This window comes from Peromyscus californicus, unplaced genomic scaffold, assembly GCF_007827085.1.
Source record: "Peromyscus californicus insignis strain IS unplaced genomic scaffold, ASM782708v3 Scaffold_10__1_contigs__length_136768540, whole genome shotgun sequence".
In the NCBI taxonomy this organism is placed as follows: domain Eukaryota; kingdom Metazoa; phylum Chordata; class Mammalia; order Rodentia; family Cricetidae; genus Peromyscus; species Peromyscus californicus.
In genome coordinates this window covers 132,832,550-132,849,209 of record NW_026294391.1, presented here as the reverse complement: position 1 = coordinate 132,849,209, position 16,660 = coordinate 132,832,550, and the positions used below count along the sequence as shown (strand labels likewise).

General features: G+C 36.1%; 1 protein-coding gene across 2 annotated transcripts in view; it reads left to right on the top strand.

The window, feature by feature from the left end:
* The window catches only part of Gabra3 (gamma-aminobutyric acid type A receptor subunit alpha3), a 318,197-nt gene that overhangs the window by 155,025 nt on the left and 146,512 nt on the right, over nt 1-16,660 (top strand). For both annotated transcript variants that reach the window (XM_052741044.1, XM_052741055.1), the window contains exon 5: nt 7,246-7,466. In XM_052741044.1, coding sequence (XP_052597004.1) covers nt 7,246-7,466 — 221 coding nt within the window. The remainder of the gene's footprint in view (nt 1-7,245; nt 7,467-16,660) is intronic.

The window sequence follows — 16,660 nt, the reverse complement described above, 5'->3', positions numbered from 1 at the left end:
GATCTTTTGTTTAAAGTTGTTATTATTGTTGTTGTTGTAAAATCTGTTTTCTTTCTTAATTTTTATACATTTTGATAAAATATAGTTTCATCACTGTTCCCTTTTCTTTCCTCCCTCCAGCACCTCACAATCCCTATAAACTCCTTCCATGTGCCCCTCCCCCCAAATTGATAGCCTCTTCTTCCCCAATTATTATTGTTAAGATCCTTTGAATTATAATGTATATCATGGAGGCTGAGGAACTGTTAAGTAGGAAAGTTTAGATATCAGTTCTAGGTATTACTTACCCTTTCCTGAAAGATACTTTGACTGCTGAAAGGTAACAAGTGCCAGCTGTAAATTTTCAACTGAGAAATTTCCTAGGAAATACAATGGGCAAGTAAAATAGTACAGTCATAGAACTGACCACCTAGCTTAATGGAAAAAAAAGGAATGAAAATCCATAATGGACATTACAGTCATAATTCTTGATAATATATTCAGGTATCATATATTCTGTTTTGACAAATTTTAAGGAAATTGTGCAAAGTTATCAAAACATCTAAATATCACACAGAAAAAAAGTGGTCATTAAAAAGAAAATAATAGTTCAGGGAAAGGTGACTTTACTGGTAAAGGTAAACTTGAAGTCTTTTCTTCTCTAGCATTAGAAAAAGAGAATATGTCCACTTCAAGTCCTTCCTTACTATAGACCCAGGTACAGAATGGTTGACTATTTTGAATGCCTCTTAGGAAGTCAATTTCCTTTCATTTCCTTGTCTAGTAGTGTTTTTCCAGATGCAATCAAGAAATGGTTCTATATTCATGAGTTTCTTCCTAGGAGTCCATGATCAACTATTTCCTGGGATTTGTGTAACATGCATATCCAGGCCACATGCAAATGCTTAGAAGAACATTTTAAGGGCCATGCATCACTGAAATATTGCTGTGGATTAGCTTCTCCAAATGGAGAATGATGGAGAGAAAGGGGAGAAGGTACTTAAAATTGGGGAAAACGACAAAATCTTCATTTTAATTGAGAGAGAGAGAGAGAGAGAGAGAGAGAGAGAGAGAGAGAGAGAGAGAGAGAGAGAGAGAGAGTGTCCATATGCACATTAAGTTAACTGATACTATTTTATTTTATTTTATTTTATTTTGAGACAGCAGTTCTCTGTGCAGCCCTGGCTATCCTGGAATTCACTCTGTAGACCAGGCTGGCCTCAAACTTGCAGAGATCCTTTTGCCTCTGCCTCCTGAGTACTAGGATTAAAGGTGTGTGCTATCACCACCCATTGATTTCTAAGTCATCAGTCTAATTGTAGGTTCACAAAATGATAAAAATTTGGGGTTGATTCTTAATTTTAAAAGATAAGATTTGCAACCATAAGATGTCCTTGAAAGGTCAAATGTCAGATAACTGAGTAGAGAACATGACAACACATCCACTCTGTATTCCATTCTGACTTTCATAAGAGATATGAGTGTGTTTATTTATAGACATAATTGAAAATGTGCAACTTCCCTTTGACGTCTATTAAGATAAATTTTTCTCCTCTAATCTTTGTGTTTGCTTGCATTAATATATAATCCAGTATTAGAATATTTTTACATTTCTTGGAAGTATGTAGCTTGCCTTTGATGTGATTTTTTAATTCATTTCTTAATTTGTTATACTGTTTTATGTATAGCCTATGATCACAGGTTTCTACTGCTACCACTCTTGTCCATTCCACCATCATTTTTAGCATGTCTAGTTAAAAGAAGTTCTTACCTGACTTCCTTGTTTCTATTTTTTATTTTATTATTTAATGTACATATGAGGTATAGTGAGATAATTCAGCACATACAGATGATGTGCAATGATCAACTCAAGTCCAATTTTAATTCCTTACTCCTGATTACTTCATAATCCTTTGGTGCTCTCTTTCTACCATGATTTTACACTTGTTTCTTTTTCTTCATTAAATTTGGGAGAAGTTTTGAAACTGGTAGTATTTTCAAAGCCACCTTTGGCTGTATATATGTATGTATCACTTGTATTTTGTGTTTTCTATTTAATTTTTTAAATTAAAGACATACATCTTTATGTTTTCTATTGAAATTTTTGCTTGTGTATAGATTGTTCCTTTCTCTACTTTCTTTGCCTGTGCTTTGTGGTACTTCTGGAATCTTGAGGTACATTAGAATATTGATTTTTCTTTTTCTTGTCAGTGTGTTTAAATCTTTTGTATCAATTTCACTCAAAGTACCACTTTAGAAAGCAAAAACAAGACTTCAGATGCAAACATTTATCACTTTTAAGCAGAGCTTTTTTCTGTTGTTTTACTGTGTATTAAATTGAAAATCTATATGTATTAATTAGTTCATACTTAATCATTGGGTTTTCATTTTTATCAATAAATTATAAATTTGATTGGGCTTTTATTTATTGAGAACTTGTGTTTCTTGATTTTTTCATGCAATTTAATTTTAACATATACATTTTGGTTATATAATATTAATTCATGTAGAATAGAACTATATTTTGTTAGTGTTGTGAAGAAAAATAAGAAATTATAAGGATTTTTAAATTTTAATTTATTTTTCAAGAATTTCATACATGAATACCACATTTATGTAATTTCTACCCTATCTTCCCTCCCTCAGCTCCTCTCATGTTCCCTTACTCTCTGTTAAATTTATGACTTGACTTACTTTTCCTTAATTACATACACACGCACACACATATAACCTACTGAATTTACATAGTGTTGTTCAAGTGTGTGTGTGTGTGTGTGTGTGTGTGTGTGTGTGTGTGTGTGTGTGTGTGTTTAGTGATGACCACTTGAGATCTGACAACCTATCAGACTATCAGTAAGCTCATCCCTGAGCAAAAAGATTTAAGATGACACTAGAAAATGGAAACATCTCCTATACTCATACATTAGCAGAATTAATATTGCAAAAATGACAATTATACCCAAATCATTCTACAGATTCAATACAATTCTCATCAAAGTCCCTAAACATTCTTCATAAAAGTAGAAGAAAAAATCCTAAAATTCATATTGAACTACAAAAGACCCTGGAGAGTCAAAGCAATGCCAAACAAAGTGAACAATGCTGGAAGGATTAGCATTGCAGATTTCAAACTATTATTTCCAATAGAGTGATCAAGGAATGTCTCTGATATAGTGACTTTCAAAGGACTTGTATTTTTACTTGAGATGCTCCTTTAAAAAAACTGGAATGATACTTTATTACAAAGGCAAAACTGTTTACTGTATGGTCCCTTTTGTCTGTATTGTATACTTTGTTTGTGATCATCCTCAAACACAGCTGAATCATTCCAGTCCTTCTCTTTTATGTCTTCTGAGGTTTACCTTAATCTCTTCTGTTTTATTTTCTCTTCTCTTATTTCCAGAAAATTGAAACATTTTTTCCTACTTTTTGTATTTTATATCCTCTCAATTACATTCATGATTGATTGATTACCTTAAATATTAACATATATATTTGACATGAGAATGGCATTTTATATCTTCACTCTTTTTCCAAATCTTATAAGAATGTATTAATTCCCACATTTTACTCCCTCCTTCCATGTAGCTTGTTCTAATTTGTTTTTCTAACTTATTCTCCTAGTCCTTATTAGCCATTTTTAAAGATTATGAATGTACTTTTCAGTACATTCCCTGTCTCATATTCATAAGAGTTTCACTTTCAACTGCAGGAAAGTATTCTTTTAGAAGTCATTTTGAGAAGGCTTATTTAATCATTTACTTATATTTGTGCATAGAGCGTATACTTCATCTTAGATAGAGTTTTAGATGCTAAAGGAATAGCAGTGAACAGAAAAAAAGTCCCTACTATAGTGGAATTTCCAGCCTGTTGCATTGAAAGAAGCAGTAAATGAAGACATATTTTGTAAGTGCTGTGTAGAAGAAAAATAACAACTGGTCAGGGGAAGAAGGATTGCTATTTGTTTATGGTAAGATGATCAAAGAATTTCTCTTTACTGTACAGTCCAATGGGACTGAAGGCTGCAATGAACCCAGCCATAAGAAAGCTCAGAGTTAGAATGATCCTTGAGTACTAAATGCTCTGCCTTACATGTGTAAAATTAGCTTTATGTTGACCTAGCTCTATCACCTATAGAATTCTGGAATAATGATTACTTCTTTTTTCATTTCGAATTTTCGAGATACATTTGCATTAACTTTTTGACTTGTCTTGTTACCTTTAAGATGTGTGATGTCAATCAAGTTGATAGCTCTTTGTTCATCTCCTTTTTGGTATTCTTTGAGTCTGCTTTGTGCTGGGTTGGCTTGGCTCTATTTTAATTTATTGACTTTGCAGCTCATTATGGTTCTTGAACCTAAGGATGCATCTATTTCAACAGTTCTGGGAAAGTTCATACACTAGTATATTGAAAATTGTTCCTCCCTCACTTTCTCCATTCTCTTATGTTTAGAATTTTCAAGAAGATCCCCTGAACCTTTCCTGCTTATTCATGTTAAAATGGTAGGAAAGATTTATCTTCATATTTTCTCCTGTTTATCTGTCTGAAATGTAAACTGAGCAGTTTTTTCCCCATATATTTATCTCTCTTTGGTAATATCAATTCTGGTATTGATTTTTTTTCTGGTAACTCATTTTTTTCTATAGTATGGCACTTCACGTAGGTCCTTTTTCAAACTTTTTTTTAAATTTCTCTATACCCCCAAATCTTTATAATTTAACAGCAGATCTTTCCTAATATCTATTTGATAATTATATTGTATGAAGTCTGTAGAGTCAGTCTAATTCGGTTATATGCTGTATCAGATAACTGACCATTTCCTTAGATGTTTTATTGTGGATTACAATATTCTTTTCACCAAGCATTCATTTATAGTGTTGTCTTTCCAGAGTGTTTTTGTGATACCTTATCTCTTGCCATCTGAGACCAATTTTTATGTTAATTTCTCAATTTGAAAGTTCTAGATTAAACAGACAATGTACATTCATTTGAACATCAATCCAAGATTAGATGAGGCTGAATTTCAACAGAAATGTCTTTCCTTTCCCTCTAGCCACTTCCTTTTTGAACTTTCATGCTATGGGCTTATTCTTGCAAATTTTATCTAGTTCACCCCTTTTGCTGTGGTTGGAGCTTTTCAAGATTGTGGCTTTATGTGGGAGTTGAGTTCCAGTTTATAGACTGGCAGAGTCCCAGTTTATACCCGTTGTCCTAATTACTTATAAAGCCTTTGGTCTCTCTCAAAAAATATTCCAGTTCAGGCAACAAATTTTAGGATCTTCCCATTCTTAGGCAGGGATGTGAATGGGATACTGAAGGAAGAAAAGATCTAGACTTTATCTGACAGAAAATATCTCAAATATGAAGGCAACAAAGTATGTCAGGGAAGAGTTTATTCAAGGTATGATCAGAAGCAGTCAGTGGATTGGATTTTCATATACTTGTAGTTGCTATTTCAGTTTTTTAAGCTAGCTAGCTGAAGGATATCTCTGTGCCTTTTTAGTTCTTTTTTTAGTTTAATTTTGCTCTTATTTCGAATTCAAAACAAAATCCAAAATTGAATTAAAAATATTTAGTAGAACTATATATAGCATTCTAGCTGTCAGTCATCTATCAAATATAACTAATTTAATAATTTTAAAAAGCAGGACTTTAAAGTTTGATTAAAATTTAATACAAAGCACATAATGTCTGTGAAATATATTTTAAAAGTCAAAATGATTTATTCAAATAGCCTTTCAATGCTTAGCTTTATTGAAATTTTCAGTTCTTATATATTATGGATATCTGTAACCTATTCTTATTGCCTTTTCATTGTATGTGAATACTTTTTCCTTCTTTTTGACCCTAGTGACTTATTTTCTTTGAAAAATATTTCAATTTTCTAAAAACATTTTTCACAAAATAAAATATAATAAGATAAAATAAAAACCATCACACTGAAGCTGGACAAGTCAAAACAACAAAAGAAAAAGAGCCCCAAAGGAAGACTCTAGAATCAGAAACTCACTCATTTACACACTCATGAGTCCCATAAAAACCCGAAACTGGAAGCCATAATATATACATAGACCCATACAGGCCCAGTGCTTGCTGCTTCAGTCTCTGTGAGTTCATATGAGTTTTGATCATGTTGATTCAGAGAGCTTTGCTTTTCTAGTGACCTCTATCCCCTCTGGCTCTTACATTCTTTACACCTCCCTTTTGCTGGGTTCCGTGAGCTCTGAGGGAGGGATATCCTATTTAATGACTAGTCAAGGATTTAATTGGAGTCTGTAATCAGATGTAGGATTTACATTCTCAATGGGTCTCTTGCTTTAAGAAGCTGACCAGCAGTTGTAGGTCATGTTCTTGGTCTGAACCTTTGCTGTGACACATTAAGCTAATAAGATTTTAGAGTTTTACCAGCTGAGTTGTGATAGCTTGAAAAATGTCTTCTGTTTAAATAGTATCAAACTCACAAACATTACCTAGCATACATATTTGAGCTAGTGGAGGACTGTTCCATTTTTTAAAACCTGCTTTTTACTGGAACATATATTTATGGGTAATCCAATAATTCTGCCAGGATTTAAAGTTGATAACATACTTATATTTTGGGGCCCATCCCTTCTGTGGCACTCTTCCTTCAGGAGTATCACACCAAGTATTCTAGATTTCCTGCCAACTTGGCCAGTAATGTTGTGTATGCCTAGAGAATTCTAGATTTGGAGTTCATGTATAAGAACAAAAACAAAAAGAAATGGCTGGGGAAATTTCTCACTAAGTGAAGAGCTCACTTCATATGCTTGAGGACCTGTTTGAATTCCTTGAACACATGTAAAAAGCTGGAGTTCAGATGAAACTTGTATTAAAATATGTAGTTTGCTTTTATGGTTATGGTTATAATGGTGTTTAATGTTCATATGAGATCATTCATCAATAAAGACAAAGAGTGTTTTTTACTAGAGACATCATAGCCCAGAGAAGAAAAGTCTTCTGCTCAGCTTATATTGTATGTAGGGCAGTGTTGGCAATGGCTTTTCAAATAAAATATGTTAGATATACAATTAGATTTATGTATCATCAGCAATTGTATATGTATTAGTTAACATGGCAAGAATTTTCAGTCATTATCATTTCCTCATACTCACCAGTAAGTACTTCTAATAGACTTCTTCTCTATATCACAGGTAATATTTCAATTAATATTTGCCAATGGCATTGTGGATACTCATCATTATCCTAACTGAAACATTGTTTCTCTTTTGTTCTCTCTGTTCCAGGAATATACTATTGATGTATTTTTTAGACAAACATGGCATGATGAAAGACTGAAATTTGATGGACCCATGAAGATCCTTCCACTGAACAATCTTCTGGCTAGTAAGATATGGACTCCTGACACCTTCTTCCACAATGGCAAGAAATCAGTGGCTCACAATATGACCACACCCAACAAGCTGCTCAGACTGGTAGACAATGGGACCCTCCTCTATACAATGAGGTAAGAGAATGGAAACTCCCACTCAGTATTTTGGAGCTAGGACATGTATTGAAAGTAGGAGGTTTTAGGTTATACACTGAAAATTCCTTTGGTTTATCACACAGACACATGTGTCTTATATTTTAATATATACTAAGTAATATATACATATATATGAATTTAATAGTTTTATATACATACTATTCTTTCAAGTTTATAGATTTGTATAGTATATATTTTGAAAAGCAAATACGTATGTATTTCAAGTATATATATATATTTATATGTACATATCAGTGCATAAACATTCTTTCAACACATTTACATGTGTACAGAAATGCATGCATATTCTATATTCCATATAGTTACACATATGAACATTTTGAGACACAAAGAAGTATGTTATTTATATTGTATAAATATGTATATCTTCAAAGACTTATATGTTTGGACAGAGGCACATATGTGTTCAAGAACACCTAAATACACAAACTTAGAAAAGCAATAGTTCAAGCTAAACAACTGTCTTCCGTGTCCAGAGGGCCTAGTCCAGTCCCATGGGGGCTCCACAGCCACCAGTCCACATTTCATGGGTTTTCACTAGTGTGGCCGGTCATCTCTGCACTTCCTCCCATCATGATCTTGACATCCCTCGCCTGCAGTATCTCTCCTCTCTCTCATCAATTGGATTCCCAGAATTCAGCCTGGTGCCTGGCCGTGGATCTCTGTATCTGCCTCCATCTGTCACTGGACAAGGGTTCTATGATGACAGCTAGGTTATTTGCTAGGCTGGTCACCAGAGTAGACCGGTCCATGCACCCTCTGGACCACTGCCAGCAGACCAAGGCGGGGTCATTCTCTCAGATTCCTGAGAGCCTCCCCAGCACCCTGCCTCTCCCTATTCCTATGATGTCCTCATCTAGCATGGTATCTTCCTCCCTGCCCTCCCACTCTGTCCCTGTTCCAGCTTGACTCTCCCATTTCCCTATGTTCTCAACCCCCACTCCTTGCCCTCTGCCACCGCCCCACACCCAGTCCATTCATGTAGATCTCATCCACTTCTCCTTCACAGGGTCATCCATGTGTCCCTCCTAGGGTCTTTTCCTGTTAGCTAGCCTCTCTGTAGTTGTGGGTTGCAGTCTGGCCATCCCTTCCCTCCCATTTAGTATCAACTTATGAGTGAGTACATACTATGTTTGTCGTTCTGAGTCTGGGTTACCTCACTCAAGATAACATTTTCTAGATCCATCCATTTGCCTGCAAATTTCATGATATCATTGTTTTTTACTGCTGAGTAGTACTCCATTGTGTATATGTGCCACATTTTCTTTATCCATTCTTCAGTTGAGGGGAATCTAGGTTGTTTCCAGGTTCTTGTTATTATAAATAATGCTAATATGAACATAGTTGAGCATGTGTCCTTGTGGTAAGATTGAGCATTCCTTGGGAATATGCACAAGAGTGGTATAACTGGGTCTTGAGGAAGAATTATTCCCAACTTTCTGAGAAACCTCCATACTGATTTCCAGAGTGGCTGTACAAGTTTGCATTCCCACCAAGAGTGGAGGAGTGTTCCCCTTGTTCCACATCCTCTCCAACATAAGCTGTCTTCAGTGTTTTTGATCTTCGCCATTCTGAAAGGTGTAAGATGGTATCTCAGAGTTGTTTTGATTTGCATTTCCCTGATGACTAAGGATGTTGAGCAATTCCTTAAATGTCTTTCAGCCATTTGAGATTCTTCTGTTGAGAATACTCTGTTAAGCTCTGTAGCCCATTTTTTAATTGGATTGTTCAGTACTTTGAAGTCTAGCTTTTTGAGTTCTTTGTATATTTTGGAGATCAGCCCTCTGTCAGATGTGGGGTTGGTGAAGATCTTTTTCCATTCTGTAGGCTGTCGTTTGGTCTTATTGACCATGTCCTTTGCTCTACAAAAGCTTCTCAGTTTCAAGAGGTCCCATTGATTGATTGTTTCTCTCAGTGTCTGTGCTACCAGTGTTATATTCAGGAAGTGCTCTCCTGTGTCAATTCGTTTATGACTACTTCCTACTTTTTCTTCTATCAAGTTCAGTGTAACTGGACTTATGTTGAGGTCTTTGATCCACCTGGACTTGAGTTTTGTGCATGGTGACAGATATGGATCTATTTGCAATCTTCTGCATGTTGACACCCAGTTATGCCAGCACCATTTTTTGAAGATGCTTTCTTTTTTCTATGGTACAGTTTTGGTTTCTTTGTTGAAAATCATATGTTCATAGGTATGTGGATTAATGTCAGGGTCTTCAATTCGATTCCATTGGTCCACATGTTGGTTTCTATGCCAGTGCCAAGCTGTTTTTATTACTATAGCTCTATAGTAAAGCTTGAGGTCGGAGATCATGATGCCTCCAGAGGTTGCTTTATTATACAGTATTCTATTAGCTATCCTAGGTTTTTTGTTTTTCCATATAAAGTTAAGTATTGTTCTTTCCAAATCTGTGAAGAATTGTGTTGGGATTTTGATGGGGATTGCATTGAATCTGTAGAATGCTTTTTGTAAGATTGCCATTTTTACTATGTTGATTCTACCTATCCATGAGCATGGGAGATCTTTCCATTTTCTGATATCTTCTTCAATTTCTTTCTTCAGAGACTTAAAGTTCTTATCATACAGATCTTTCACTTGCTTAGTTAGTGTTACCCCCAGGTATTTTATATTATTTGTGGCTATTGTAAAGGGTGATGTTTCTCTGATTTCTTTCTAAGCCCCCTTTTCATTTGTATATAGGAGGGCTACTAATTTATTTTTAGTTAACCTTGTATCCTGACACTTTACTTAAGGAGTTTATCAGCTGTAAGAGTTCCCTGGTAGAATTTTTTGGTTCATTTATGTATACTATCACATCGTCTGCAAATAATGAAAGTTTGACTTCTTCCTTTCCAATTTGTATCTCCTTGATCTCCTTTTGTTGTCTTATTGCTCTAGCTAGAACTTCAAGTTCTATACTGAATAAGTATAGGGAGAGTGGACAGCCTTGCCTTGTTCCTGATTTTAGTGGAACTGCTTTGAGTTTCTCTCCATTTAATTTGATGTTGGCTGTTGGCTTGCTGTAGATTGCCTTTATTATGTTTAGGTATGTTCCTTGTATTCCTGATCTCTCCAAGGCCTTTATCATGAAGGGGTGTTGGATTTTATCAAATGTCTTTTCTGCATCTAGTGAGATGATCATGTGTTTTTTTTTCTTTCAGTTTGTTTATATGGTGTATTACATTGACAGATTTTCATATGTTGAACCATCCTTGCATCCCTAGGATGAAGCCTACTTGGTCATGGTGGATAATTGTTTTGATGTGTTCCTGGAATCTGTTTGCCAGTATTTTATTGAGTATTTTTGCATCAATGTTCATGAAGGAGATTGGTCTGTAGTTCTCTTTCATTGTTGCAACTTTGTGTGGTTTGGGTATCAGGGTAACTGTAGCCTCATAAAAAGAATTTGGTAATGTTCCTTCTGTTTCTATGGTGTGGAACAATTTGAAGAGTATTGGTATTAGCTCTTCTTTGAAAATCTGGTAGAATTCTTCACTGAAACCATCTGGTCCTGGGCTTTTTTTGGTTGGAAGACTTTTAATGACTGTTTCTATTTCTTTAGAGGGTATTGGTCTATTTAAATAGTTTATCTGGTCTTGATTTAACTTAGGTATGTGGTACTTATCCAGAAAATCATCCATTTCTTTCAGATTTTGCAATTTTGTGGAGTACAGGTTTTCAAAGTATGACCTAATGATTCTCTGGAATTCCTCAGTGTCTGTTATTATGTCCCCCTTTTCATTTCTGATTTTGTTAATTAGGATGTTCTCTCTCTGATTTTTGGTTAATTTGGATAAGGGCTTATCTATCTTGTTGATTTTCTCAAAGAACCAACTCTTTGTTTCATTGATTCTTTGTATTGTTCTCTTTGTTTCTATTTTATTGATTTCAGCCCTCAATTTGATTATTTCCTGGCGTCTGTTTCTCCTGGGTGACTTTGCTTCTTCTTGTTCTAGAGCTTTCAGTTGTGCTGTTAAGTCACTAGTGTGAGATTTCTCCAACTTGTTTATATGGGCATTTAGAGCTATGAATTTTCCTCTTAGCACTGCTTACATGGTGTCCCATAAGTTTGGGAATGTTGTACATTCATTTTCATTGAATTCTAGGAAATCTTTAATTTCTTTCTTTATTTCTTCCTTGACTCATTGGTGATTCAATTGGGCATTATTCAGTTTCCATGATACTGTATGCTTTCTGTAATTTTTGTTGTTGTTGAAGTCCAACTTTAAGCCATGGTGGTCACATAAGACACAGAAGGTTATTTCAATTTTTTTGGTATCTGTTGAGATTTGCTTTGTGTCCAAGCATGTGGTCGATTTTGGAGAAGGTTCCATGGGGTGCTGAAAAGAAGGTATATTCTTTTGTGTTAGGGTGGAATATTCTGTAGATATCTATTAAGTCCATTTGAGTCATAATGTCTGTTAGTTCCCTTATTTCTCTGTTAATTTTTGTCTGGCAGACCTGTCCATTGGTGAGAGTGGGGTGTTGAAGTCTCCCACTACTAGTGTATGGAGTTTGATGTGCGATTTAAGCTTTAGTAATGTTTCTTTTATGAATGTCAGTGCCCTTGTATTTGGGGCATAAATATTCAGAATTCAGACTTCATCTTGTCAGATTTTCCCTGTGATAAATATGTAGTGTCCTTCCCGATCTCTTTCAATTGATTTTAGTTTGAAGTCTATTTTATTAGATATTAGGATAGCTACACCAGCTTGCTTCTTAAATCCATTTGATTGGAATATCTTTTCCCAGCCTTTTATTCTGAAGTGCTGTCTGTCTTTGAAGTTGAGGTGTGTTTCTTGTATGCAGCAAATGGATGTATCTTGTTTTGGTTTGTATCCATTCTGTTAGCCTGTGTCTTTTTATAGGTGAATTGAGACCATTGATATTGATCTATATTAATGACCATTTATTGTTAATTCCTGGGGTTTTTTTGGTGGTAGTGTTGTATGTTTCCCTTCTTTGGTATTTGTTGGTATGGGACTATCTATTGCCTGTGTTTTCATGGGTGTATCTAACTTCCTTAGGTTGGCTTTTTCCTTCAAGTGCTTTCTGTAGGGCTGGATTTGTGGAGAGATATTGTTTACATTTGTTTTTATCATGGAATATTGTGTTTACTCTGTCTATGTTGATTGAGAGTTTTGTTGGGTATAATAGTCTGGGTTGGCATCCATGGTTTCTTAGTATCTGCATAACATCTGTCCAGGGCCTTCTGGCTTTTATAGTCTCCATTGAGAAGTCAGGTGTTATTCTTATGGGTCTTCCTTTATATGTTACTTGGCCTTTTCCCTTTACAGCTCTTAATATTTTTTCTTTATTCTGTATGTTTAGTGGTTTGATTATTATGTGGCGAGGGGACTTTTTTTTTTTTTTGATCCAATCTACTTGCTGTTCTTTAACCTTCATGTATCTTTATAGGCATTTCCTTCTTTAGGTTGGGAAAGTTTTCTTCTATGATTTTGTTGAATATATTTTCTGTGCCTTTGAGTTGGTATTCTTCTTCTATCCCTATTATTCTTAGGTTTGGTCTTTTCATGGAGTCCCAAATTTCCTGGACATTTTGGGTCATGACTTTGTTGGCTTTAGTGTTTTCTTTGACTGATGAATCTATTTCTTCTACTGTATCTTCAATGCCAGAGATTCACTCTTCCATCTCTTGCATTCTGTTGGTTATACTTGCATCTGTAGTTCCTGTTCGTTTACTCAGATTTTCCACTTCTAGTATTACCTCAGTTTGTGTCTTCTTTATTGACTCCATTTCTATTTTGAAATCTTGAACTGTTTCCCTCATTTGTTTAATTGCTTTCTCTTGGCTTTTAAGGGATTTACTGATTTCTTCACATTTTTTGTTTGACTTTTCCTCGATTTCTTTAAGGGAATTTTTCTTTTCCTCTTTAAGATCTCTAGTATCTTTTTAAAGTCATTTTTATGGTAGATACCTTCCATTTCTTCTGTGTTGGGATGTTCATGTCTTGCTGATGTAGGTTCTGATGGAGTCATATTGGTTTTTATGTTGTTGACTGTATTTTTGCACTAGCATCTACCCATCTCTTTTTCCACTTGGTGCAAGCCATGTCTGTGTCTGAGGGAGCCTCTCTTGGTCTGATTGATACTCTTGATCCAGTGGGAGCTCTTGGTCTAGTCGATGCTGATGGACTTTTTGTCTCAGGGATCAGCTCTTAGTCCAACTGGTGATAGTGGGCTCTGTCTCAGGGAGTAGCTGCAGTCTTACCGTGTGGTAGATGGTGGTAGTCTTACCTGTCTGCAGGATGTCTGCCTGTCAACTGGCCTCTTAGTCCATTTGGGTGCTGGCAGGCTCTATCTCAGGGAACAGTTGCAGTCTGGGAGGGTGGGTGGGATTTGGGGGAGGTGGGGCTTGGGTTACAGGGTCTGATGGGGGATGGGAGTAGTTTGACCTGTGTACAGGAGGTCTGTCTGCCAACCGGCCTGAAACTGGAAGTTCAATGTGTGAGGGTGTAGGGGCGCAGGGTTGTGCCCCTGGGCCCAAAGCCTAGGGGCTGGGGTGTTCGGGTATGAGCATAAAGACTCACCTCTTATTCCAGTGGGGTGTTGGTAGGCTCTGTCTCAGGGAACAGTTGCAGTCTCAGAGGGTGGGTGGGATTTGGGGGTTTTGTGGCTTGGGTTACAGGGTCTGAAGGGGGATGGGAATAGTCTGACCTGTGTGCAGGAGGTCTGTCTGTCAACTGGCCTTAAACTGGAACTTCAATGTGTGAGGGTATAGGGGCACAGGGTTGTGCCCCTGGGCCCAAAGCCTAGGAGTTAGGGTGTTAGGGTATGAGGATAAAGACTTACCTCTTATTCCAGTTGAGTCCTTTATGCTTATTTTGAAATATAGTATCCAGATAGAACAGAAGTACAGAAGGTTGATGAAACCATTATTTTCCTAGCATGGCAGAGAGTACACCTTAGATTCCAGAAGGTGGACAGGAAGGTGGGCAGAGACTCAAAACTCCAAGATAAAATCTTGGCTCTTTTATGGCTCTTCAAGTGATTCATCTAGTGACCTTCACAGTCACAAGCTGTTTCCTTTCTTCAGTTCTTCATTTAATAACACTAGCTGCTGCCTGCCTTACAGCAACATGGAAAGCAGGAATTAGATAAGGCCCACAGACCATTTAGAATTTCCCAGAAAGACTCATTCTGTAGCACTGTTATTATTATTGTAATGTTCATTAGTTTGATTCTGGATTCCATTGGAAAACTTTCAATGCTAGCTACTTGGAAAAATTGAACCAGGTCTTTCATGAGTATAAAATTGGGACAGTTATGGAACTTTTGCCTTACCTCATCTTGGAACTTCAGGATGATGATGAAATGTAGGCTAAGCCCACCGCTTACCTCAGCAGCACCAATATTAAAACTGGAAGAACACAGAAGTTTCACAGAACTAGCTCAACATGATATACACATTTATGAACTATTCTAAACTACCCAAGATAGAGTATGTAGTGAACCCCTTCATTGATGATATAATACTTACTGATGAAACAGAGGATAAATATGTAATGTTCATCATACCTGAAGTTAGTAATATAGTAAAAATCCTCTTGAGGTTTTTAATAAGATGGAAAGTACTCATAAAATTTAACTAGATTTTAATCCATTGAATCATCTGACTAACAACATATTTATAAGAACTTAAGATGTGTAAGACTCTGAGATGTACCAAGCTACAGAGATAAGTAAGACACCTCTTAACTCACAAAGGTTTCATAGTATTGTATGGACTGGAGAGATGGCTCACTGCTTAAGAGCACTGACTTTCCTTCCAGAGGACCCAGGTTCAATTCCCAGTGCACACATGGCAGCTCACAACTGAGGGAGATCATTGAATCTACTCTGAGAAAAAAGATAAAGAAATAATAGGATAAATGGGTAGATCATTGAATCTACTCTAAAAAGAAAAAGGGGAAGATATAAAAATGACAAAAGGTAGATTATTGAATCTATTATGAAAAGAAAAAAGAGAATATGGTTATAATAAGATAAAAACATCAATTATTGAATCTACTTTTAAAAAGGAACTACATGTTTTAAATAGGATAAGTAATGAAAACTTTTCGTCTGAGTTTATCAAATGTTACTGGACTGGACATTGTTATATATTAATGGAGTTTTTCGTCTGAATCTGTCAAATGTTAATGGACTAGACATCATTAATGTAATTCTTGACTGTATATATTGTATATACTTATTGGATATAATTTTCTTGTATTAGTTATAAGCTTTTTAAAATTTTAGACAAAAAAGGGGAAATGTGGTGATATTGTGTTCCCCAAAATATTGTGTACCCTAATAAACTTATCTGGGGTCAGAGAATGGAACAGCCACTAGATACAAAGGCTAGAAAATGGTGGCACTCACACCTTTAATCCTAGCCTTCTGGAGGCAGAGATCCAGAAGGATCTCTGTGAGATCTGGATTTCTGTGAGTTTAAAGCCACACTGGAAACAGCCAGGCATAGTGACTCATGCCTTTAATCCCAGGAGATGATGGCAGAAAGCAGAAAGGTATATAAGGTGTGAGGACCAGGAACTAGAACTGGTTAAGCTTTTAGGCTTTTTAGCAGCACAGTTCAGCTGAGAGGCATCCAGTCTGAGGAAACAGGATCAGCTGAGGAACTGGCAAGGTGAGGTGGCTGTGGTTTGTTCTGCTTCTCTGATCTTCCAGCTTTAATCCAATACCAGGCCCTGGGTTTGTTTTTATTAATATGACTGTCTAAGTTTCATGCTACACACAACTGTCTGTAGCTCTACTTCCAGGGTACCCAACACCCTCATACAGACATACATGCAGGCAAAATACCAATGCACATAATTTAGAAAAAAAAAACTTTATAGTATTGTAGTTAATAATACAAAACCCCTTCACAGAGAGATGCACAAAATATCATGGAATCATAGGATAAGCAGAAAATAAAATAATACCCAAGCATCAAAAAACAAACAATAAACAAAAACGTGATGCAGAAGCCATGAAAGAATGCTGCTTACTGGCTTGCTCTCCATGACTTGGGCAGCCTGATTCCTTATTCATGTCAGGGCCACCTGCCTTGGTGTGACACCAGTCAAAATTGGCTGGACCCTCTGACACCAATCATTAATTAAGAAAATATACCACAGGCTTGACC